Here is a 23208-nt window from a genome sequence, read left to right on the forward strand (position 1 = left end):
GGGAGCCAGCGAGGCCTCCGCCGCCGCCGCCGCCTCAGTCGCCTCAGCCGCCGCCGCCTCGCTGAGGGGGTCCGCCCGCCCGCAGCTCCGCTCGCAAGATGGCGGCCGCATCGCCCCGCCGCTCCCGCCGGCGCGCCCCGCCCCTCCGCCGCGCGGCCAATCGGCGGGCCGCGGGAGGAGCCAGGCGCAGGGATTCATTTGCATAGGCGCGTGGCGAAGGACGAGGCGGCGCGCGCAGCGGCGGCGGCGGCGATGAGGGCGGGGCCATCGAAGCCGCTCTGGCTCCTCCCCGTCGCTCAGCAGAATCAGAATAGAAGCTGGAAGGGACCTTGGGAGGTCTTCTAGTCCAGCCCCCTGCTCAAGCAGGAGATCCTATAGTACCATCTCAGACCAAGTAACTGTCTACCTCATCTAAAAAAACGGTCCAGGGATGAAGCACCCTCATCATCTGGTGGCAAGCTGTTCCACTGGTTAATTGTCCTCACTGTTTAGCAAATTCCTCCTTAATTCCAGGTTGCTTCTCTCCTTGATTGGTTTCCATCCATTGCTTCTTGTCCTTCCCTCTGGTGCTTTGGAGAATCATTTGACCCCTTCTTCTTTGTGGCAGCCCCTCAAATATTGGAAGACTGCTATCATGTCGCCCTCGGTCCTTCTTTCCATTAAAGTAGACGTACCCAGTTCCAGCCACAGTTCTTCCAGCAAGGCAGTGGGTTCCACTTATTTCATGAAAGACCGTGTGCCAGCCATGTGTATTTTCCTACCCAAGTCCCTTAACAACATCCTTCCAGTGTTGCCCTTGTGATGTCATCCGATGACCTCAGCTCTTCAAAACACTGCTGGGGAGACCGAAGGCCAGTCTAGCCTGGAGCCCCTTTAGATGGTCCTCTCCCCACCTCAAGGAATGTGCCACTAAATGACAGTTCAGATGGGAGCTTGGCACGCCCCAGCTTTGGCATCATGGACGATGGTGCTGTGCTTAAGAAAAAGGGTTATATTCTGGGGAGTACCTTGGGGGAGAGTTCCTTCGCCAAAGTGAAATCGGCTTACTCGGAGCGTCTGAAAATCAACGTGGCGGTGAAAATCACAGACCGGAGGAAGGTGCCCAACGAGTTCCTGGAGAAATTTCTCCCTCGGGAGCTGGAGATTTTGTCGACCGTCAACCACTGCTCCATCATCAAAATCTACGAGATATTTGAAACGGCAGGAAAAGTCTACATTGTGATGGAACTTGGGGTCCAGGGGGACTTACTGGAGTTTATTAAGAGCAACCGGGGCCTGCCGGAAGAAGTGGCCTGCCGGATGTTCCGCCAGCTGTGTTGTGCGGTCAAATATTGTCACGATTTGGACGTGGTCCACCGCGACCTGAAGTGCGACAATATCCTCCTCGACAAGGACATGAACGTCAAGCTGTCGGATTTTGGCTTCTCCAAGCGGTGTTTCCGAGACGGGAACGGTAAAATGTTACCCAGCGAGACTTTCTGTGGCTCGGCGGCTTACGCGGCTCCGGAAGTGATCCAGGGGGTGCCTTATCACCCCAAAGTTTATGACATGTGGAGCTTAGGGGTGATCCTGTACGTCATGGTTTCTGGGTTCATGCCTTACGACGACTCCAACGTCAAAAGGATGCTTCGCCTGCAGAGGGAGCATCGGATCCTTTTCCCTGAGTTTCTGAGCCTGGAGTGCAAAGATCTGATTTTCCGCATGCTTCAGCCGGACGTTTCTCACCGGCTACGGATCGAAGAGGTTCTGAACCACCCCTGGGTGCAAGGCAAGCACCTCAAGTCCTTCAAACTGCGAGATTAGCCAGATGGTAAAGTGCAAACATAAAATGTTATCCGGAATACTTTTTGCTTTGCAGAAATGCAGTAAACCTGAAAATCTTTTCCTTCAGCTTCCCTTTTGCAGCGTTCTCCTTGTTGCACCATTCTCTATTTATTTCACGTACACAGGTAGTCCTTGATTTACATCCATTCATTTAGCGACTGTTCGAAGTTACAACCGCATCGGGGTGGGGGGGAAAGGACCTGTCCTCGCACTTACAACCATCGCAGAATTTTCCCCTCTGGTCACGTGATTAAAATTCGGGCACTTAACAACCAGCAACCATTTACAATAGTTGCAATGTCCCAGGGACCAGAATTTCAGCTGCTAGGCTATTAAGGGAGTCATGCCCAATTTTGCTCTCTTTTTGCCACAGTTGTTAACCAAAACACTGCAGGTTAAGCAGATCAGGTGGTGGTAGAGTGGATCTGGCTTTCCTCCCTTTGGTTTTGTTTGACAGAAGCCATCTGGGAACATTACAAGGGGGATGGGATGCTGCCACCATCATCAATGCACGTCAGTTGCCAGCACTCAAATTTTGATCCTGTAACCATGGGGATGCTGCAACTGTCCTAAGTGTGAGGACCAGTCATTTATTCGCTTCTTTCAGCCCCACTAATTTCGAACGCTTGCTAAATGAAGAGTCATCTTATAGCGGAGATGGGCGGCCTAACAATTTAATAAATATAATAAAAAAAGTAATTATAAGTTGAGGATTACCTGTACAGAATGCAAGTGAGAGTTCTTTAGAACTCAGCCATCAGTGAAAAGATATTGCCAACACCCAACTGTAAACCCATCCGTTTGAGCCCTGGAACACTCTTGCTCTCCAATGCACCTATCGTATATAATTTAATTTGGAACAGAACATATAGAACATTGTCAGAGTTGGAAGGGACCTTGGAGGTCTTCTAGTCCGACCCCCTGCTCAGGGGAAAAACTAAAATCAAACCTCTACACTTTCTCTGACCCATAATGGTAACTGATGAGTTGGGTGGTATCTCTCCATTCCTACCATAAGGGTGGAAGCTTGGAAGGAGAGAGAACAACAAAACTGAAGGAAGAACACAGTAAACCCAAATTTGCTCCCATTGTGTTTCTTCTAATAAAAGTTTCCTTCTTCTTCACTCATCCCGCAAGGAACTCTTATTTAGGCACCCATTAGCACTTCCATTTTCACCTCAAAAATCAGGTATAGCATGGGGAAAGATCCAGGTTATTTTTCAAATCCGAGGCAGGATTTGAATGACAAATTTGCCTGGCCAAAGTTGAGTCTTCCTAACAAATGCATTTGTCTGTATTGCATGAATTACGATTCTCCTGTGGATATTGTTGCTACCCAAAAATCCAGGACAGATCGCTCCGGTTGCGTGCGCGTCTGCAGCTGGGTTTATTACGGCTCTCCCTTTATGCCAAAGTCCCTTCCGAATAATTTTGCAAAACTTAATGGAGAAGAAATGTCACCTTTAGCGGGGAAGATTTAGCATCTCCCTGCAGACACACACCAAATGTTCCTCATTATCTAGGATGGTGGACATTTCAAAGCTCTGCTCCCAAGTGTCTGCTTGAGACACTCCGAGCTGGACTGGTTGATTTCCTTAAAAAAAGAATCCTTCCCCTCACAGGTGTGTTTATCAAAGCTTTGATGTACCAATCAAGGAGGTGGCTGTGCCTCATTGGTATGCAACTTTGGTTCCAACTGGGTGTATTCTCCTTGAGAGGGACCTTAAGGAAAGAAGACTATTAGGCCAGAATTTTTGTTCCTGCATTCTACGGAGAGTCCCTCACTTAACAACTGTTCATTTAGCAACCGTTCAGGAAAAGGCCTCTTATTTTCAGGGGAAACACGATAGTAAAATATTGGCTCAGTGTTAAGTTCCTTAGGATATATTCATACATTCGTGTGGTATATAAATTCTTACTGGATTTATTATAAAAGCCAGTTGAGAAAACAAAGTCAGAACCACGGACAGTTCCCTTCAGATCAAATTCTGGGTGGTTTTACCGATTCTTTGGGATTCAAACTCTGCTCTTTGATTCGGCAAAATTCCCAGTGTAATTTATAAGGGAGTGCAAATGTAAATGCCATAAACATTTGCACAACCTCCATAAAAAGAATTTTAGTGAGCCAAATGGTAAAAAAAAAAACACACAATGAAGTGAGCCTACAGCTCTGAAAGACTGGGTTACAGAGGAAGACACAGAAACGGAAGGAAGGAAGGAAGGAAGGAAGGAAGGAAGGAAGGAAGGAAGGAAGGAAGGAAGGAAGGAGCAATAACACTAGCAGGGTCACCATCTTGCCCCCAACAATCTGGGTCCTCATTTTACCGATCTCGGAAAGATGGAAGGCTGAGTCAACCTTGAGTCGGTCAGGATCGAACTGTCCAACTGCTGGTAGCCGGCAGTCAGCAGAAGTAGCCTGCAGTACTGCCTTCTAACCACCGTGCCACCACGGCTCTTAATCCTAAAACAAAAATATGGGTATGCAGAAGACAAAGAGATTAGCAAAAGGAGCCCATGTCTGTAGATACATACTCTGTCCAAGAGAGTTGACTGATCCACTTAGGAAGTTCATCCCTTCTCCACCCTGTCACCACGATGTAGCCTCCCTTGTTTGCTCCCAAGCTATCTAGTGTATCTTCAGTCAGGACCAAAACTGCCTTGGCTTTGTGACATCATGAAGGATGTTAAGAATTCTGCTGCCTTGAACTTAAGGAGAGAAACACCATTCTGAAACATACATAAATCTGGACAGAGGTAGGTGATGCCCTGTCAACCTGACGTTCCGGGTCGCCTCGAGAGACGATGGATGACGGCGAGGTGCTCAAGAAGAGAGGCTACATTATGGGCATCAACCTCGGAGAGGGCTCGTACGCCAAAGTGAAATCAGCCTATTCCGAACGGTTGAAGTGTAACGTGGCGGTCAAGATCATCGATAAGAAGAAAGCTCCCCGAGACTTCCTGGAGAGGTTTCTCCCTCGAGAGATTGAGATGTTGGCGAGGGTGAAGCATCACGCCATCGTCAAGACCTACGAAATCTTCGAGACCTCCGAAGGGAAAGTGTACATCGTCACCGAACTCGGTATCCAAGGAGACTTGCTGGAGTTTATTAAGAAGAAAGGAGCCATTCCCGAAGAGATTGCCCGTAAGATGTTCCACCAATTGGCCAGCGCCATTAAATATTGCCACGAGTTGGACATTGTTCACCGGGACTTGAAATGCGAGAACCTGCTTCTGGACAAAGAATACAACATCAAGTTGACAGATTTCGGCTTCTCCAAACGCCTGTCTCGTGATGAGGACGGGCGGGTCATTCTTAGCAAAACTTTCTGCGGGTCTGCTGCCTACGCAGCTCCTGAAGTGCTCCAGGGCATCCCCTACCAGCCCAAGGTTTACGACATCTGGAGTATGGGCGTGGTGTTGTTCATCATGGTCTGTGGCTCTATGCCTTACGACGAGTCCAACATTAAAAAAATGCTCAAGCTTCAGAAGGAGCACCGAGTGCACTTTCCCCGGTCCAAAGTGCTCTCGGTGGAATGCAAGGACCTCATTTATCATATGCTTCAGCCTGACGTCTCCCGACGGCTGTGCATTGACGAGGTTTTGATGCACATCTGGATGCAGGAACCCAAAGCCATTTCGGACTCCATGCTGACCAAGTCCGGCGAATGCTCGCATCATCAGAGCCAGATCCGATCCCTCTTCGGGAAGGAAACCGGTCCGCAGTTTTCGGACAATGAACAAGTGAAACAAGAAATACTGCATGAGGATCTCGAGAAGCTAGACAATTTCCCTGATCAGATTGAAAGGACTTCCCTCTGAAAAGAAAGAGAGAGAGAGACGTCGTCTCAAGACATCTCCCCCGCCCCAAAAAGGTTCCCAATAATGCCAAAAACTCAATTGTTTCTTTTAAAGGCTCTGTTCTAGAAGATATTGAAAAGAGATGAAGGCTGGTTGGGGCAACAGAAAGTCTGAAGCCCTTTCCCCTTATTTTGGAAGATCCAGGACCTCTAACGTCTCCATATTTCTATATTTCTTATTGGCACAAAATAAAAGAATGAGTTTCCCCTCAGTTAATCTTCTCCGAATGAAAGATTATAGACCCGTTGATTGGAGTGGGGGGCGGCGATGGGACGATCTGAAGCACGGTCTCTCTCTAACTTCGTAACTGGTGTTTGTGCTACCATAAAATCTACTTGTCTGGCTGAAGACTTGTCTGTTGTAGCATCCGCCAACGTCTTGTGCTTTTTCTTTGGGTTCTTTACACTTTTCAGTTAGCAGCTTCTGTTACAAAAAAAAAAAAAAAGCCTAGAGATGTATAAATTCCCTTGGTGTGATTGTTTTAAAACGTACAAATAAAGTCTCCCTTGAGTGCAGCTCAGCTCCTGGAGAAGTATAATCAAATGGATTTTCAGTTTCTCAATCTAGTTTCTGAAAATGTTTGGCACCCTACTCATTTTTTTTAAAATTCATTATCAGGACATTATACAATTCCTCCTCCTCTTTCTCCTCCCTCTTGTTAGTCCTTCTCCTCTTCTTCCTTCTTCTCTTCCTCTTTCTCGTCCTTCGCCTCCTCCTCCTCTTCCTCCTTTTCCCTCCTCCTCCTGAACGGAGAAATTTCATGACAGTGAGAACGATTAATCAGTGGCACAACCCGCCTCCAGAAATTGTGGGTGCTCCATCACTGGAAGTTTTTAAGAAGAGATTGGACAGCCGTTTGTCCAGAATGTTATTGGGTCTCTTTTTTGTGGCAGCCCCTCAAATATTGGAGCACGGCTATCCTGTACCCCCTCGTCCTTCTCTTCATTAAACTAGACATACCCAGTTCCAGCAACCGTTTCAGCCTATGTTTCAGCCTCCAGTCCCCTGATCCTCTTTGTTGCTCTTCTCTGCACTCTTTCGAGAGTCGCAATGTCTTTTTTTACATTGTGGTGACCATTATTAAAGTTCACACATGGTGTGAGCTCATAATCTTCCTCTTCCGGTGTTATTCGGTATTTCAAAGATGCCTCTTACAATCCTGGAAATGGGCCAGAACCGTGACTGTTGATGGCCATTGGAGACTGACCCCCAAAACCATCTCAACTGGTGGGTCATCTACCACGATGGCAGTCCCAACGATGCAAATCAACATTTCCTTCCATGCTTTTGTGTGTCCCGGCTCGTGGCTCATGCAATTCCCTTCCCTCCCCCCCAAAAAACAGGCATGATCTGATTTCTTTGCGGTTTTAATGAAAGCGGACACCCTTGGAGAAAATAATTCAAGGAGGAGACCATATACCCTTCACTGAAAGGGAATCTTCACCTGAAAGAACGATGGTTGCTTAAAGATAACAAATGATGAAACGGTTGATTCCATTTCATCACTTGTTATCCCCTACTACTTGAACACGGGGCTGGGCTGGAAGGCCTTCTAAGGTCCCTTCCACCTGTCATTCTGTTCTGTTGTTAACGTTTGTCACAAATTTGAGGAACTTTTAAAATCTGGCGTACGGCTACAGAATAACAATGAAAGATCTGTGATAATCCTGGACGTATTTCCTCAATTCTTCTCAGAATTTACAAGCAAGCCAGATCAAATCTGGAAAAGGCAATCCACAGTTTGAGCAAATACAGGCAGACAGTTCCCCTCCCCATCATTATAAACCAATCCAGAAAACAGCAAACTTAAAAAAGCCAATTTGCAGGATATCGAGGTATTTTCACAGGGGACATTGCCAGCAAAAGCATGGAATGAGATTTTATTTTAAATCTCTGTGGGACAATTAAATATGGTTTATTTCAATGAGGCCGAGCAAAAATGCTCCTGCCATTGGCTGGGAGGTTAACTGGGTCCAGGAAATGGAGATCAAGACACCCAGTATTTCTCTCAGCTTTAACTATAACAGACTATAGCAGAATAACAGTTGGAAGGGACCTTGGAGGTCTTCTAGTCCAACCTCCCGCTTAGGCAGGAAACCCTATACCATTTCTGACAAGTGGTTGTCCAATCTCTTCTTAAAATCTTCCAGTGTGGGAATACCCACAACTTCTGGAGGCAGGTTGTTCCACTGATTAATTGTTCTCGCTGTTAGGAACTTTCTCCTTAATTCCAGATTGCTTCTTTCCTTGATTAATTTCCATTCGTTGTTTCTTGTCCTGCCTTCAGGCGCTTTGGAGAATAGCTTGACTTCCTGTTCTTTGGGGCAGCCCTTGAAATATTGGAAGACTGCTATCATGTCACCCCTCGTCCTTCTCTTCATTAAACTAGACATTCCCAATTCCAGTTCTTTATATGTTTTAGCGTCCAGTCCCCTAATCATCTTTGTTGCTCTTCTCTGCACTCTTTCTAGAGTCTCAACATCTTTTCTACATCGTGGTGACCAAAACTGGATGCAGTATTCCAAGTGTGGCCTTACCAAGGCATTGTAAAGTGGCATTAACACTTCATGTGATCTTGATTCTGCCCTTCTGTCAATGCAGCCTAGAACTGTGTTTGCTTTTTTTGGCAGCTGCAGCACGCGGCTGGCTCCTATTTAAGTGATTGTCCACTAGGACTCCGAGATCCCTCTTGCAGTTACTACTATTGAGCAAGGTACCACCTATACCGTACCTATGCATTTGGTTTTTCTTGCCTAAATGTAAAGCCTTACTTTTCTCTATGGTGAATTTCATTTTGTTAGATAGCACCCAATGTTCAAGTCTGTCAAGATCCTTCTGTATCTTAAGCCTATCTTCTGGAGTGTTGGCTATTCCTGCCAGCTTGGAGTCGTCTGCCAATCTGATGAATTCCCCATCTACCCCCTCATCCCAATGGGGCCAAGCAAGAACGCTTTTGCCATTGGCATGGAGGTGAGCTGGGTCCAAGCAACAGAGATCAATTCACCCAGTATTTCTGTCAGCTTTATGATGTCACATGGAAACAGTATCCTTTCAACAATGCTCAAGGTTCCATTCCAGCCAGCCTCCCAGGGCTTCCACGGCAGGAAACGGATTATCTCCTGATGACCACACACCATGGAACAGACACTAAATGGCTGAATGCATACGTCAACCATGTGACCAAACATCTCATCACCACGGCCTACAGCATCATGGATGATGCTGCTATCCTTAAGAAAAGAGGCTACATCATGGGCGGGAATTTAGGGGAAGGGTCCTATGCCAAAGTGAAGTCGGCTTTCTCGGAACGGCTGAAGTTTGACGTAGCTATCAAAATCATCGACCGGAAGAAAGCGCCTCCGGATTTCTTGGAAAGGTTTCTCCCGAGAGAGATAGACATCTTAGCCAAAGTCAACCACCATTCCATCATCAAAACCTACGAGATATTCGAAACGTCCAACGGCAAAGTCTACATTGTGATGGAGCTTGGCGTTCAGGGCGACTTGTTAGAATTCATCAAGTTGAAAGGGGAGATGCCTGAAGACATCGCGCGCAAGATGTTCCGTCAATTGGGCACCGCTATCAAATACTGTCATGACAACGACATCGTGCACCGGGATTTGAAATGCGAAAACCTTCTGCTAGACAAAGATTACCACATTAAGCTTTCGGACTTCGGCTTTGCCAAACGCCTGCTTCGGGATGACGAGGGCAAAATTGTCTACAGCAAAACTTTCTGCGGTTCTGCTGCTTACGCAGCCCCGGAGGTTTTGCAGGGCATCCCGTATGAGCCCAAAATTTACGACATGTGGAGTCTGGGCGTTATCCTCTATATCATGGTCTGTGGATCGATGCCTTACGACGATTCGAACATCCGGAAAATGTTACGCTTGCAGAAGGAGCATAGGGTGCATTTCCCCAAGTCCAAAAACCTGACCATTGAATGCAAAGATCTGATTTATCGCATGCTTCAACCCGACGTGTCCCGACGCTTGCGCATCGAAGAGGTTTTAAGTCACATATGGATGCAGCCCGGCAAAATCAGAGCTGTGTCGGCCACTTCGGTCGGGAAAAATGGAGAGAGCTCGCGGAGTACGGCTGAGCTAAAACCGGAGCACCGATCAGAACGGGAGAAGAACCAGAAAAGCGAATCCAAGCAAACTCTGATCTCCACCGTGGCTCCTCGGCTGGAAGCGGTCGAAGAAGTAGAGGAGGTCCCCGAAGGAGACAAGAACGACGAAGGAGTGGAGAAGATTGCCGAGGAGTTTGAGAACGATATCTGACGTTGTTCCTTCAACAGACGCCCTCGCCCCAAAGCTAGCGTGACCGTCGCGTAACAGGGAGTCCAGGTAACCAACTGGAGAGCGTGGTGTGTGGAATAAAGATGAGAGCTAAGCAGAAGACGCGATCTGAAACTAAAGAATCAGCTTTCTGAATCAGCACGTTATTGTAGGCCAAAGGCCGTTCTATTAAATATTTTTTAAACGGATAAAACACTAGGCTGCAGCTGGCAACTACTGGAAGACGGGGGTTCAACTACTGGAATGAGAGAACTCACCGTGGCCAACACGCCATAGACAACTCGCCACAAGGCAATTCAATAATTCAATTTTTTTAAAAAAAAAAATTAAAAAATGTTTTAAATTTTTGTCATTTCACATTTCATTTTGCCCCTCCTTTGACATCCTTGCTCTAAAGCAGGGGTCTTCAAACTTGGTCCAGAATTCTGGGAGTTGAAGTCAACAAGTCATAAAAGGGCCAAGTTGGAAGACCCCCTGCTCTAAGGATCCTATTTCACCAATCTCTTCGATATTAGTGTGACTCTTGTCCTCTGGCGTGTTGGCCTGAGAAGCACTGGCCATGGTGAGGGATCTCGTGGGGAGTTGTCCTAGACCCTCAACCATCCTCCCCCCCCCCCAAAAAAAACCCCCAGCCTAACAGCCTCTGAAAAAACTGGGCCTGGCCTATGCTGGCTGTAAATAGAAGCTGAGTGACCACTGGAAAGCTGGTCTTCTACTCTCGTGTTACTTAGAAAAACTCCAGGTTGAAGAAATGGGATGACCAACCCATCCTGATTCTCAAAGGATGGAAGGCCTTAAGTAAGATAAGGAAACAGCAGCAGTAGCTAAAAGGTTGTGAAGTTACTCCACAAAAGCCACTAAAACTTGGCTTGATTGTCCTGCTGAAACAGGGGTCCCCAACCCCCGGTCCATGGACCGGTACTGGGCCGCGGCAGGCCGCTTCTATATTTATATTATATTTTATGTTATATACCTGTCCAACCCCTGATCAAATCTACCTTCCCTTTCTGGCTGGCAATTCACTTCTGCTTTCTTATAATTACCGTAACCCAAAAAGACCTGCGACAAGATTTTTGCCCATCAGAGCGAAACGCCACAAATCAGCCACTCAAAAACTAAAATGTGGAATTTATTCCCTGCAGTGTCAAGTCACCCTCATCCCTAGAAAATCAGCCGCGTCCAAATGAAGTATGTTAAGGCCTTTATACTTAAGGTGTTTATTTTCAGTCCTTCCATCGAAGAAGTTCAATTTCTCCTTTTTAAGATGCAGACATAAAAAGCTCCAAGGACGATAAACAGGTGCTTGCAACAAATTATTCAAAGCCAAAGGAACTGAGTCTCCTTGAATGACTGCCAGATTTCCAGCTTGCTATCTTTTTCGCCGACTGTGCCATGGGTTTTTAGTGTCACGAAAAAAAATATGTTTTTCCCCCGTTTCCCCCCCCACTGGATTCAATCTTATATCTTTGCTGCCCGACTTTTCAGTTTCTCCGTTTGGCTTTGAAATTTTGTTAACAGGCTTTTTCAGAAACCTTGCCCAGCTTTTAATACTTTTGTTCGTTTGGGCTGGACTGGGTCCAAAAGACAGGAGGCCACCGATAATCCTGCTCCAAGCGAGATTGAGTTAGACCGGATCGGCTTGGTCCCAACCCACGTTTTAGAGCCCGTAAGGTTTGGAAACCCAAGCTATCCCAAGCTTTCGATCCATAAGCAAGCTTCTCAGGACCTCTGTGGGAGAAGAATTTAAGGAATCTTGTTGCATTTGCTTTCTATAAAGCAAATTCTTTCTCGGCTCCCAGGCCAAGAGAAATATACCATACCTTTGGTCAGTCTCTGAGCCGAGGATCTGCTCCAAGATTAAGCAGGCGCGGACATGCTGCCAGCTGCACCTGGCCACCGAGATACCAAGGCAGCCACACAACATCCTATCTGGATACTAGTTCTTTCTTTCTCTCTCTCTCTTTGTCCCCCCAAGTTTTCCACACCACAATCCCAATTCCTGCCAGATCTTGAGGTGAAGCCTGCCTTTAATCAATTAAGATTAAAACCGCAAACTGCGTTCAAAAGGCCAGCGCCGTGCAAGCAGTTCTGGCAACCGTCTTCCTGCGCCAAGGTTTAACGAGAGGGGTTTCTCCAACTCCAAAGCCTTACTTTCCATCTGCTGCTTCTCGCTGGCTAGCCAGGATGAGGTCAACCCAGGACTGGAAAGGCAGGAACGATCCTGTACCCCGCGGAAACTTCTCTCCGGGTGCTTTTGGTCGATGGTGGGCGTTATGTCTTCAGCAGCGTTGGCGTATCGGGGCATTGCTGGGTTCTTCCCCCCCCCCCAAAAAAAGAAGAAGAGAGGGTCAAAAGAAGTCGGATGCTTTACGTCTTTTGGGCAGCTGCAAGAGATTGTCCGTGATAGAGGTGGGATCCTGAGCCACTGGGGTTTGAGAGAGCGTCCCGGACGTTGGGGTGACCGTGGGGGTCTGCAGGCCAGCCGAAGGCGTCTTGTAGCCAGGCGTCCTCTCAGGTGCAGGGGAAGGGGTGTAACTGGCCCGGAGAGCTTTGTCAGTGAACTTGTTAGCGGTGCGGTTCACGAGACGTTGTAAGGCGGGAGACATGGCTGGGCTGAGGCCTTTCGGAGTGAGGCTGGAAGGGGAGGTGGGGGGAGAAAAATCAAGGAATCAGGTAAGAGGTTCTGCTAAGCATTGGTCAGTCTGTAGCTAGGATGGTCAGATGGCGCAGTGGTTAAAATGCAGGATGGCAGGCTAACTCTGCCCACCGGCCTGGAGTTCGATCCTGACAGGGCTCAAGGTTGACTCAGCCTTCCATCCTTCCGAGGTCAGTTAAATGAGGACCCAGATTGTTGGGGGCAACTGGCTGGCTATGTAAACCGCTTAGAGAGGGCTGTAAAGCCCTGTGAAGCGGTATATAAATCTAAGGGCTATTGCTATTGCTGTTCTATGCTATGCTATGCTATGCTATTTCTATTCTATTCTATTTTATTCTTATTCTATTCTCCTATTTAATTCTCTATTCTATTCTAATCTTATTCTATTCCTATTCCATTCCATTCTTTTTCATTCTATTGTCTATTCTATTCCTATTCCTTATTCTATTCTATTCTCCTATTTAATTCTCTATTCTATTCCATTCCATTCTATTCTATTCTTATTCTATTCCTATTCCATTCGATTCTTTTTCATTCTATTGTCTATTCCTATTCCTATTCCTTATTGTTCTGTTCTGTTCTGTTCTATTCTATTCTATTCTCCATTCCTCTATTCTATTCTATTCTATTCTATTCTCCATTCCTCTATTGTATTGTATTGTATTGTATTCTATTCTCCATTCCTCTATTCTATTCTATTCTATTCTATTATTATTCTATTCTATTCTATTCTATTATTATCTTTTCATTTTGAATTTCCAACCGCACTCAAAGCAAGTCTTAAAGTTGATCTAACAAGACACTGAGATACTCCTTAAGTTTCGAATTCTTCAGCCCATTTCATTGCCACCTGGAAGGATCACTCACCTGGCCAGGTTCTCTGTGACTCTCCTCAAGGCTTCTTGTTTCTTAGCTCTGTTTTTAGCAGCTGCCTCATTGGCCATCTTAAGCCCTAGCCTCTCCCGGCGTCCGGGTTCCAGGATCTGTGAAAAGATCAGCTGATTAGATTACCGGTGCATTTTGGAATCTGATCCGTCCAACCTTAGCTTAATCCACCTCACCCTTTTCTCACGGGCTGAGAAAACCAAAAAGGATGTCTAGAGCAGCTCCAGAACCTTTTCTTCCACAAAGTGCTATCCAAATCAGGGCAGGTAAGAGTAAGAGTTGAGCCCTGACTCAACGACTTATTTCATAGTTTATCAAGACACATTTGGCACTCTAGTTAAAACATTCTCTGGGCTGCTAACAGTCCTTATAGTAAACACGTTCTCTGGCTGTAATTAATTTATTATGGCTCATGGGTTATATTATATTGGACTGGCATAGACCAGTCCAATATCTGATTTATTTATTTTTTAATATAAACGATTCTGAGCTTCAATGGTGGCACGGCCTACACCAGGGGTGGGGAACCTTGGCTCTTTTGTGACTTGTGGACTTCAACTCCCAGAATTCCTGAGCCAGCGGGAATTCCTGAGCCACAAGTCATAAAAGAGCCAAGGTTCCCCACCCCTGGCCTAGACAATGGCATCTGAACATAGATCTTTTTAACATTCATATTTTATTCTGGGGTTTTTTTTAAATCTAGGTGAAGTGATAATATATATATTGCAAGTCCAGATATAATATGCCATACGCTAAATAATAATAATAATAATAATAATAATAATAATAATAATAATAATAATAATAATAATAATGTTCACTGCACAGCTGTCCAATTTGTTTGCACAGGATACAGATAATCCTCGACTTACATTTAGTGACCGTTTGAAGTTACAACGGCACTCAAAAAAGTGATCATGACTGTTGCACCATCCTTGTGGTTACTCGATCAAAATTCGGAGGCTTGGCAACTGGGGTGTCCTAGGGTGTGTGTGTGTGTGATGTGATCCCCTTTTGCAACCTGTGAATGGGGAAGCCAGATTCACTTAACATCAATGTTACTCACTTAACAGCCTCAGTCATTCACTTAGCAAGATCGTAAAATAGGGACAAAAGTCACCTAACAAGTATCTCGTTTAGCAAGAGAAATTTTGACCTAAATTGTGGTCGTAAGATGAGGACTACCTGTATAGTGACAGGACCCAAATGGGGTGTTTTAGATCTTTCAATACCTTGAAAGCCGGTCCTGGCGTCCGGTCCATGTCAGAGCTTTCCAACCGCAGAGGGGTGCCTTCTATCTCGCCCCAGGTCATAAGAGGGGAGTCATTCACACCTGGAAAGACACATTGGCCAATCAGCGTACTTGAATAAGACAGCAAGCTGTTGGCTTGCCATCTGAACCCTACTAGTGTGCTGGACTCAAAATATTTGGGGTGAGGGAATCTCTGTCAGGAGAATCAGCTGGAAGGGACAAAAGAGAAAAGACTGAATCCTAAAAAACTGGTTTGTAGAGAGGAGGAGGAGGAGGAGGAGGAGGAGGAGGAGGAGGAGGAGGAGGAGGAGAGCTATAGGGTCCTTGGTGCTCTCTGAGCTTGCTTGTTTTCTTGCAGACGTTTCATTACCCAAACTAGGTAACATCATCAGTGCTAGCACTTCACCGCACTAGCACTGATGGCGTTACCTAGTTCGGTAATGAAACGTCTGCAAGAAAACAAGCAAGCTCAGAGAGCCACCAGGACCCCTCATGTCATCTCTGAGCTACAAGTATTCTCCTTTATTAGTACAGTCCTTTTGTTTTTACACAGATGTGAAAGAAGGTGGAAAAAAAACAACAGAAAGAACCAGAGCTTATATATAAGTTCTGTCAAAGGACACCCTGTCATTTATGTACGTATATATGTATGTATTTAGCACACCCATGGATCAAAAGGTTAGGATTTACAAATAGTCCTTGACTTACCCCTCATTCATTTAGTGACTGGGGAAAAAAAGGACTTGTGCTGTTTCTCACACTTACCACTGCCACAACAGGGGATCAAAATTCAGGGGCTTGGCAACTGGCCTGTATTTACAACAGCTGAAGGATTGTAAGCTTACGGGAATCATCATTTGCACCCTTCCCAGCCAGCTTACAATAAACAAAGTCAATTGGGGAAGCTAAATAGCTCTTTTGTGTGTATGTTTTTGTAAAATAATAATAATAAAATAACAGGATAAAAAGGATTTTCTTTCTTACCGGGAGCAGGGGAGGGTGTGGCCACGAATCCGTATCCGTTTACCTTCGGAGATTCCTGGGGAATAAGCTCCTTCCCATCAGGCCCCACTTTGCCTTGTTTGTACTGGGATTAACAGAGAAAGGAAGAATGCTTAGCATTAATTACAGAGAGCTTTAAAGGCACAGCGAAATCGGGAGAGAGAAGCTAAAACGGCTCAGAGTGTTAAAAACGAAAGACGTGTTGGAAAAGGGAATTAAAGAAGAGGCACCAACTTTTGTCCCAGGTAAACCAGAATGTTCAGAAACTCTTCTTTCCTTCCTCCCCTCCTCCTTTTTTTTCTCCCGCCTTCTTTCCTTTTCCCCCCTTTCCTTTTCTCCTTCCTTCCTCTGCTTATCATTTCCTCCTGTCTCCTTCCTTCTTTCCTTCCTTGCTTCCTTCTTTTGCTTATCATTTCCTCTGCTTCTCCATCTCCTTCCTTCTTCTCCTTCCCTCATCTCCTTCCTTACTTTGCTTCCCATTTCTTCTCCTCCATCACCTTCCTTCTTCCTTTCCTTGCTTTCCTCCTTTGATTACCCTTTCCTCTGCTCCATCTTCCTTCCTTCCTTCCTTGCTTCCTTCTTTTGCTTATCATTTCCTCTGCTTCTCCATATCCTTCCTTTCTTGCTTCTTCCTTCCTTTGCTTACCATTTCTTCTCCTCCATCATCTTCCTTCTTCCCTTCCTTACTTCCCTGCTTTGCTTATCCTTTCCTCTGCTCCATCTTCCTTCCTTCCATTCATCCATCCATCCATCCATCCCATTCTGCCATTATTTCTCGTTTGGTTTGCTTTGATTCATTGGCCAGTTCAAGGCGAGTAGAAGCAGACACCTTATAAAGGAGGTGGAGGTGGGAAACGTAACGCCCCTCACCTGAGCATTGAGGGCTGCTGCTTGCTGAAGCTGGGTCTTGCTCACTGCTTGACTAAACGGGTCCTTCAAGAAACGGGTGTTCCTGTGAGCAACCTCACGTGGCTTCTTAAACACGTCCTCCTCTTCAGGAACTCCTGAAAAGACACACCGCACTTTATGACCCACAACCCTGGAAACACAGCATGAATTCCTGGCTTTTTTTCCCCCAACGAAAGGGCAGACGTGAGTGAAGGGCAGGACAACCTCCAGCCAATCATCCACAAGGCAGAAGGATCAAACGAAGCTTCTTTTCTCTTATCCTGACTCTATCGCTTCTTTTTTTCCCAGACCGAGAGTAACAAGGCAGGTTAAGACCGATCAACCCGTGCAGGAGAAAGATCCGAAAGCAGGGAGGTTTGTTTTTCTTGCAGTTTCAAAATATGAAAAAAAAAAAATCAAGGATCAAAACGAATGGAGTGGAGGAAAAAAAGAGGGGATGCCCTCCGTTTGACCAACAGGATTGCTTCTAAGAAAAGTCCAAAGCAAGGACCGGTGAATTTATTTTATGATCTGCATTCTGCCTTTGCTCTTTTTACAAAAGTGCTCAAGGCGGCAAACATATCCAACACACCTTCCTCCTCCTACTTTCCCCACAACAACACTGGGGGGTGGATTGGGCTGAGAGAGAGGGAGGGAGGGTCTGGCCCAAAGGCACCCAGCCAGCTTTCATGCCTAAGGTGAGACTAGAACTCACTGTCTCCAGGTGATTGGCACAAAGTCACCCAGCGGGCTTTCATAGCTAAGACAGGACTAGAACTCACCATTTCATGATGATTGACCCAAAGTCACCCAGTTGGCTTTCACAGCTAAGGCAGGACTAGAACTCACCGTCTCCTGGTGATTGGCCCAAAGTCACCCAGCCAGCTTTCATGCCTAAGGTGAGACTAGAACTCACTGTCTCCAGGTGATTGGCACCAAGTCACCCAACGGGCTTTCATAGCTAAGACAGGACTAGAACTCACCATTTCATGATGATTGACCCTATTATTATCCAGCTCCCCTTTTTACAACAACCTTGTCAGAGGAAGCACAAGCAGCCTCACCTGGTGGATAATACATCAGCGAATTCTTTGCCTTGTATTCCCATGTCTCTACTCCAGCTTTCCCACTCCCCAGCGCTTGCTGCTCCTCCATTGATGGGAGAGCTAGCTGCTCCTGATGGCGCTGAAACGGGAGAGAAAAACACAGTCAGCTGCAAGCATGGATGGAAGGGACGATGTACCCCGGATGATCCTGCCATGTTTCTAGGAGTAAATTCATATTTTAGTGTTTTCAGCACTTCCAGGTTTTTCCTCCACAGAAGTCAACTGCATATCCTGAACGCAATTCGGTCAGGCAAGGAAAGCTTCAGGGCCTCCTGCCCCCAGTGTGGGTTTACTTCACAAAGGTAAATTGCACATGCCTTTTGATTGGCCAAGAGCTGTAATGTTTTCATCATGCGAAGCAAAAGGGATGATGCAATCTGCATGTAGCTTTCTTGGGCACACAAATCGGGCTGAGAATTGTCTAGGGTCTTGGAAGAAAAAAGAATTTTTTTCCCAGCTTTCTTTTAATTGCTATTTATTAGTTGGGAAGCATTCAGTTGTGCAAGCAGGGTTAGCTGGGAGCTGCACAAAGAGGCCTCTGGAAACCACAGGTTGCCTGATGTGCAGAATAAGACGGCATTAATTTTTTTTACAGCTTAAAACTGTCCACTTTTGAAAAGGAATGGCATAGCACTACTGTTGTCTTTCCAAAGTGAGGAATATAAGAAAAACCAGTTTAGAGAGACCAGCTAGCGGTGAAGGCGCTAAGCTAGTAATCAGGAGACGGTGAGTTCTAGTCCTGCCTGAGGCATGAAAGCCGGCTGGGTGACTTTGGTCCAATCACCAGGAGACGGTGAGTTCTAGTCCCATCTTAGGCATGAAATTGTATTGTATGTTTGTATTTTATCTAATTGTTAGCCGCCCTGAGTCCGTAAGGAGAAGGGCGGGATATAAATGTAATTAAATAAATAAATAAATAAAGCCAGCTGGTTGACTTTGGGCCAGGCCCTTTCTCTCAGGGACCTTAATAAAGGCAGAATAGCAGTGTTCCAATATCTCAGGGGTTGCCCCAAAGAAGAGGGAGTCAAGCTATTCTCCAAAGCGCCTGAGGGCAGGACAAGAAGCGACGGATGGAAACTAATCAAGGAGAGAAGCAACCTGGAACTAAGGAGAAACTTCCTGACAGTGAGAACAATTAACCAGTGGAACAACCTGCCTCCAGAAGCGGTGAATGCTCCAACACTGGAAGTCTTTAAGAAGAGATTGGACAGCCATTTTGTCCAAAATGGCATAGGGTTTCCTGCCTGAGCAGGGGGTTGGACTAGATGACCTCCAAGGTCCCTTCCAACTTTATTATTATTATTATTATTATTATTATTATTATTATTATTATTATTATAGAATAAAAAAAATACCTAAAAGATATATTTTTAAAAAGCCTCTTTTCTTTGACCAAGGGAGGAGCAATCCTTTCACCCCTGGCTCCAAACCGCCCTATAGAGAAGCTGCTCCTTACCTGGGCAAATTCCTCTTCGGCTTCGTAAAGCCAAGAATGCTTCATTTTCTCCTTCTCTTTGGCGACTTCCATGATCTGCTCGAAGGAAGCATTATCCTCGCTGGTGTGTTTGGCCAAGAATTTATCCAGACAGGGCAGGGCATCTTTGTTTTCTTCCTCCTCGGCTTCTCCTGAAAACAAAACGCAACTTGAAAAACAAAACAAAAAAAAAAAAAAGATCCAGACACACTAAGAAGCCCCAGTTCTTTGAAAGATCAGATGTTCTAAGCTGTGGTGACAAAAAGGTGAAATCGTAATCTACCCGCAGAGCTGAGATTGCCTACTCCAATTTTAATGAGATCAAAGAAAACTATAAAGAAAAACTCTCTCGCGGCGAGATGCTTACCTTCATCTAGAGATTTCGTGGTGAACTTGGGCTTATTCAGCACAGAAGAATCACCGGGGTGAACTTCGGGGGTTTCAAAAGTTGCCGGGGTGACATCTGTCCCAAGGAACACAAAATACAGATTTATAGAAAATGATTGCTCTGAAATTTCAAATCCCCGTTGAAAAATCCTGAAACAATCTCACTAATTGATCTAATAATGCTTTGGGGCTGAGGCTGGTGGGGGAATTACCAGGCCACGTTTCGTTTCTTGGTGAAAAATCAAGGCAACCACCCAATAAATTGGTACTTAATCATACATCTACTGTTATCTTCGTATGCCAATGTCCCTTAAAAGAAAAATTATGTGTGCAAAATGGGATTTGTGATAGGACACGCTATGGATCACCATTATTCAGGATTGTTTTATGTTTGTTAAATTGATCTTTTGCCGTTTTTTAGGGAGCTCAAGAAATGCATTGGACTTAAAATTCCAATCTTAGCCCAGTACGTTGACTACTATATGGCAGTAGCTGTCTTCTCTATTCTTCTAAATTTGACATTGTTTGCTCCATCACCCCTTTAAACCAGGGCCTTTTAAATACATCCCAGCTATGCTTTATCACTGGCCATCATTTGTAGTGACCGAGCAATTCTGAAATAGAAAAACAGACTGTGAAGTGCTATATACTATTAAATCTAGATAGTCTAGATCAGTGTGTCTCAACCTCGGCAACTTTAAGATGGGTGGACTTCAACTCCATGCTGGCTGGGGAATTCTGGGAGTTGATTTTCACCCATCTTAAAGTTGCCGAGGTTGAGAAACACTAGTCTAGGTCAGTTATCCGTGATTTTACCTTCCAGCTGTTCTGAAATTATAACTAAAACAGCCAGGCAGGCAGAACTCTGGGAGTTACAATGCCTACAGATGTATGTAGTGGCTAGGAACCCAAAACGACTGGATGGCGCAATCCATCGAATCAATCAACCGATCGGGCGCTCGTATTTACAAGGTGCAGGTGTATCTCTGGCAGCTTTGCCCAAGGAGGAGCCAAACTTGATGGCTATCTGTCTCATCTTCTCCAGATCGCCGCTCTCTTCAGCCTCCAGGTATTCCTTCTGGCCGCGCAGCTTCTCCACATCAGGGAAAAAATCCCTCTGGATGATTTTTTCCAGGCTCTGCAAAGCATTCAGACGTTTCCAGATAAATATTTTAAAACACGAGGCGTTTGGATTACACAATTTCTGAAACCTTATCCTTTGAAAAGGAGCACGGTGGGTCGAGTGGGTGGAAGGCAGGAGGTGGGCAAGCCCCGTGTTCGAGGCCCGGGAGCTGCCATGGGGCAGGGGTTGAGTTCCTTCGCTCCAGCTCCTTCTGGGGACATGAAAGGAGCCCCCAATTGGGCATCCACGGGGCAATGGTGATGCCATCAGCTACTTTTTTCAACATGGAAGTCTTGTGGAAAACAAAAGAACTCTTACGAATTCCAGAGGGGTTTAGCAGAGAGGTTTATTTGCACAGGTTCAGAGGCATATAGAGACATGCAATTCTGAATGAGGGCGGGATTAGATTTCAGTTTTTATACTATCCTTCTTTTAGGAACAAAGAGACTACACATGGTAATACACTGTAATACATTTGGATCATTTCTCAGGGGCATACAATGGAAGGTTTTGCTACATACAAAGTATCCATGTGCAAAGCGCATTTGGTTAGCCACATATTACTGACACAGAACTTTCCCAAGTGAATTTTCCCAGTGATTATGCATTACATCATTATTCTAGCAATTATGCAGACAAATCATTATTCTAGTTATGCAGACAAATCATTATTCTAATAATTGTTCATTTTACTACGTTAGAAGCGCCTCAGCGCTTCTGAAGTGCAAAATCCTTTGATAACGGCCTATCCACTTTTCATTGCATCTTGCAAACTATTCAAGGAATCACTTTTCTAATAAGGAAGCCTCATACATAATACTCGGCCTTGGCAACAGTAGAAAAACTATAAATTGAGTAAAAGAGATTAAAGGAACGGAATGTGACACTTTTTGGTAATACTTTTTTTCCCCTTCTCTTCCTCCGCAACCCCTCCCCCCCACGCCTCCGCACAACGACCTTGCGAGGGAGGCCGGGGGAGGTAGGAAAAAAGAGCGCTGGGCTCCCAACCACGGCAGAAAAAGCCGGAGGGCCGAGAGGCGACGGGCAGCCGGGTCTCCCGAAGGCCTGCCCGGCCCCCTCGTCCGCTCACCTGGATGTAGGCGTCCTCGTCCAGGACCCTCTTGCGGCATTTGGGGGCCTCCTGGGGGGCCTCCTTCGGAAGAGCTACGGCGGAAGCCTCGGCCTGCACGGGCACCAGCGCCTGGGCCGAAGCGCCACACCCCGCCGGGGTCCCCGAAGCCTCCATGGCGCCCCGCGAAGCGTCTCCCGTGGCAACGCAGCGAGGCCTGGGCCGACCCAGGCTCCCACTTCCGGAAACACGGCCACTTCCGGGGAGAGACCCGGAAGCGCTTCCCCTTACGCCGCCCCCGCGTGCGCCGAGGGCACGTCGCCGAAAGGCGTGGCAGTCCCAGCGTGAGACCGCCTCCTCCTCCCCCCGAGGGAAGACGTCACGCCAATCCGTGACATAGAGGTAAGGCGAAGAGGCAGCGCGCGATCGATTCGGGTTCTGTTCGCAGCTGCAGCGTGGCGGGGCGGGCAGGTGAGAGTGGCTCGGGAGCGACCGACCGAGTCTACTCTGCGGGGTCGTCGTTCAGCTGATCGCGGGCTCAGACCCTCTAATTCCCGCCACCCTCCCCTCCAAAAAAGAAGCCAAGTGGATATGTAAAAAGCGGGGATGGGCGCCTCTGCCACCACTACACCTCTTTTATGATTGATCTGATTTGATAATAATAAAGTTGGAAGGGACCTTGGAGGTCATCTAGTCCAACCCCGTGCTCAGGCAGGAAACCCTGTACCATTTCGGACAAATGGCTGTCCAGTCTCTTCTTGAAGATCTCCAGTGTTGGAGCATTTGATTTGATTTGATTTGATTTGATTTCTACTTCTACTATTGCAAAATTTGCATTTTTAGGATATGGGGATCAGCAAACCCCTTTGCTGTGCTCCTTTGCATATTGTATTGCGTTGTATCAATCTTCTATCGCTCGATAGCATCCAATCTGATGCAAAATGGAACCTCCAGCCAATGAAAAAAGGTGTGCTGGACAGGGTAGCAGCCTGTCTATGAAGCCGCCAGGAGTCAGATAGGACTAAAATGGTTTAAAACCGCAACAAATATAGGCAAGAAAGGAAAACAAAAACAAAAGTTTGTTTTTCTTTATTTTTTATTGGTGTGCCTGTGTGATCGATGCAACGTTTGTTTTTTAAGATCCGGGTCTGAAAACAGACAAAACTGTAGCTATATCACTTCGCTAGCTTGAAACGTTGACTTTGCAAAACATTTCATGTTTAAATCCTACTCTGGGCTTTAGGATTGGCCAGCAAAGCAACTACGAGTTACAACCGTTCGTTTTAGCGACCGTTCGAAGTTACAACGGCACTGAAAAAAAAATAGCAGAATAACAGAGTGGGAAGGCACACACAACCCGGAGGTCTTCTAGTCCAGCCCCCC

General features: G+C 46.1%; 4 protein-coding genes across 4 annotated transcripts; 3 read left to right on the forward strand and 1 right to left on the reverse strand.

Annotated features, from left to right (window-relative positions):
* Window positions 1-957: 957 nt before the first annotated feature.
* On the forward strand, window positions 958-1803 carry LOC107292962 (testis-specific serine/threonine-protein kinase 1-like). Its single transcript, XM_015822090.2, has one exon. The coding sequence runs from the start codon at window positions 958-960 to the stop codon at window positions 1801-1803; it is 846 nt and encodes a 281-aa protein (XP_015677576.1).
* A 2823-nt stretch (window positions 1804-4626) lies between these two features.
* On the forward strand, window positions 4627-5643 carry LOC107292963 (testis-specific serine/threonine-protein kinase 1-like). The gene has a single exon (XM_015822091.1). The coding sequence runs from the start codon at window positions 4627-4629 to the stop codon at window positions 5641-5643; it is 1017 nt and encodes a 338-aa protein (XP_015677577.1).
* Window positions 5644-8894: 3251 nt separating this feature from the next.
* LOC107292967 (testis-specific serine/threonine-protein kinase 1-like) lies at window positions 8895-9965 on the forward strand. Its single transcript, XM_015822095.2, has one exon. It carries the CDS (start codon window positions 8895-8897, stop codon window positions 9963-9965), a length of 1071 nt encoding a protein of 356 aa, XP_015677581.2.
* Window positions 9966-12331: 2366 nt separating this feature from the next.
* On the reverse strand, window positions 12332-22002 carry ESS2 (ess-2 splicing factor homolog). The gene is made up of 10 exons (XM_015822096.1): window positions 21847-22002; window positions 20603-20771; window positions 19614-19709; window positions 19229-19398; window positions 17731-17851; window positions 16649-16782; window positions 15761-15863; window positions 14757-14857; window positions 13507-13622; window positions 12332-12617 (listed from the first exon to the last, which is right to left on the reverse strand). Exons 1-10 carry the CDS (start codon window positions 22000-22002, stop codon window positions 12332-12334), a joined length of 1452 nt encoding a protein of 483 aa, XP_015677582.1.
* Between the last annotated feature and the right edge of the window lie 1206 nt (window positions 22003-23208).

The sequence above is a fragment of the Protobothrops mucrosquamatus genome, unplaced genomic scaffold, assembly GCF_001527695.2.
Source record: "Protobothrops mucrosquamatus isolate PMUCROS unplaced genomic scaffold, P.Mucros_1.0 scaffold1461, whole genome shotgun sequence".
Taxonomy (NCBI): domain Eukaryota; kingdom Metazoa; phylum Chordata; class Lepidosauria; order Squamata; family Viperidae; genus Protobothrops; species Protobothrops mucrosquamatus.

Coding starts and splice junctions, on each gene's coding strand:
- LOC107292962 (XM_015822090.2), top strand. CDS start 958: ATGGACGATGGTGCTGTGCTTAAGAAAAAGGGTTATATTCTGGGGAGT.
- LOC107292963 (XM_015822091.1), top strand. CDS start 4,627: ATGGATGACGGCGAGGTGCTCAAGAAGAGAGGCTACATTATGGGCATC.
- LOC107292967 (XM_015822095.2), top strand. CDS start 8,895: ATGGATGATGCTGCTATCCTTAAGAAAAGAGGCTACATCATGGGCGGG.
- ESS2 (XM_015822096.1), bottom strand. CDS start 22,002: ATGGAGGCTTCGGGGACCCCGGCGGGGTGTGGCGCTTCGGCCCAGGCG. Junction 20,772..21,846: donor ACGAGGACGCCTACATCCAG/GTGAGCGGACGA, acceptor AATGCTTTGCAG/AGCCTGGAAAAAATCATCCA. Junction 12,618..13,506: donor GTCACAGAGAACCTGGCCAG/GTGAGTGATCCT, acceptor CTCCCCTTCCAG/CCTCACTCCGAAAGGCCTCA.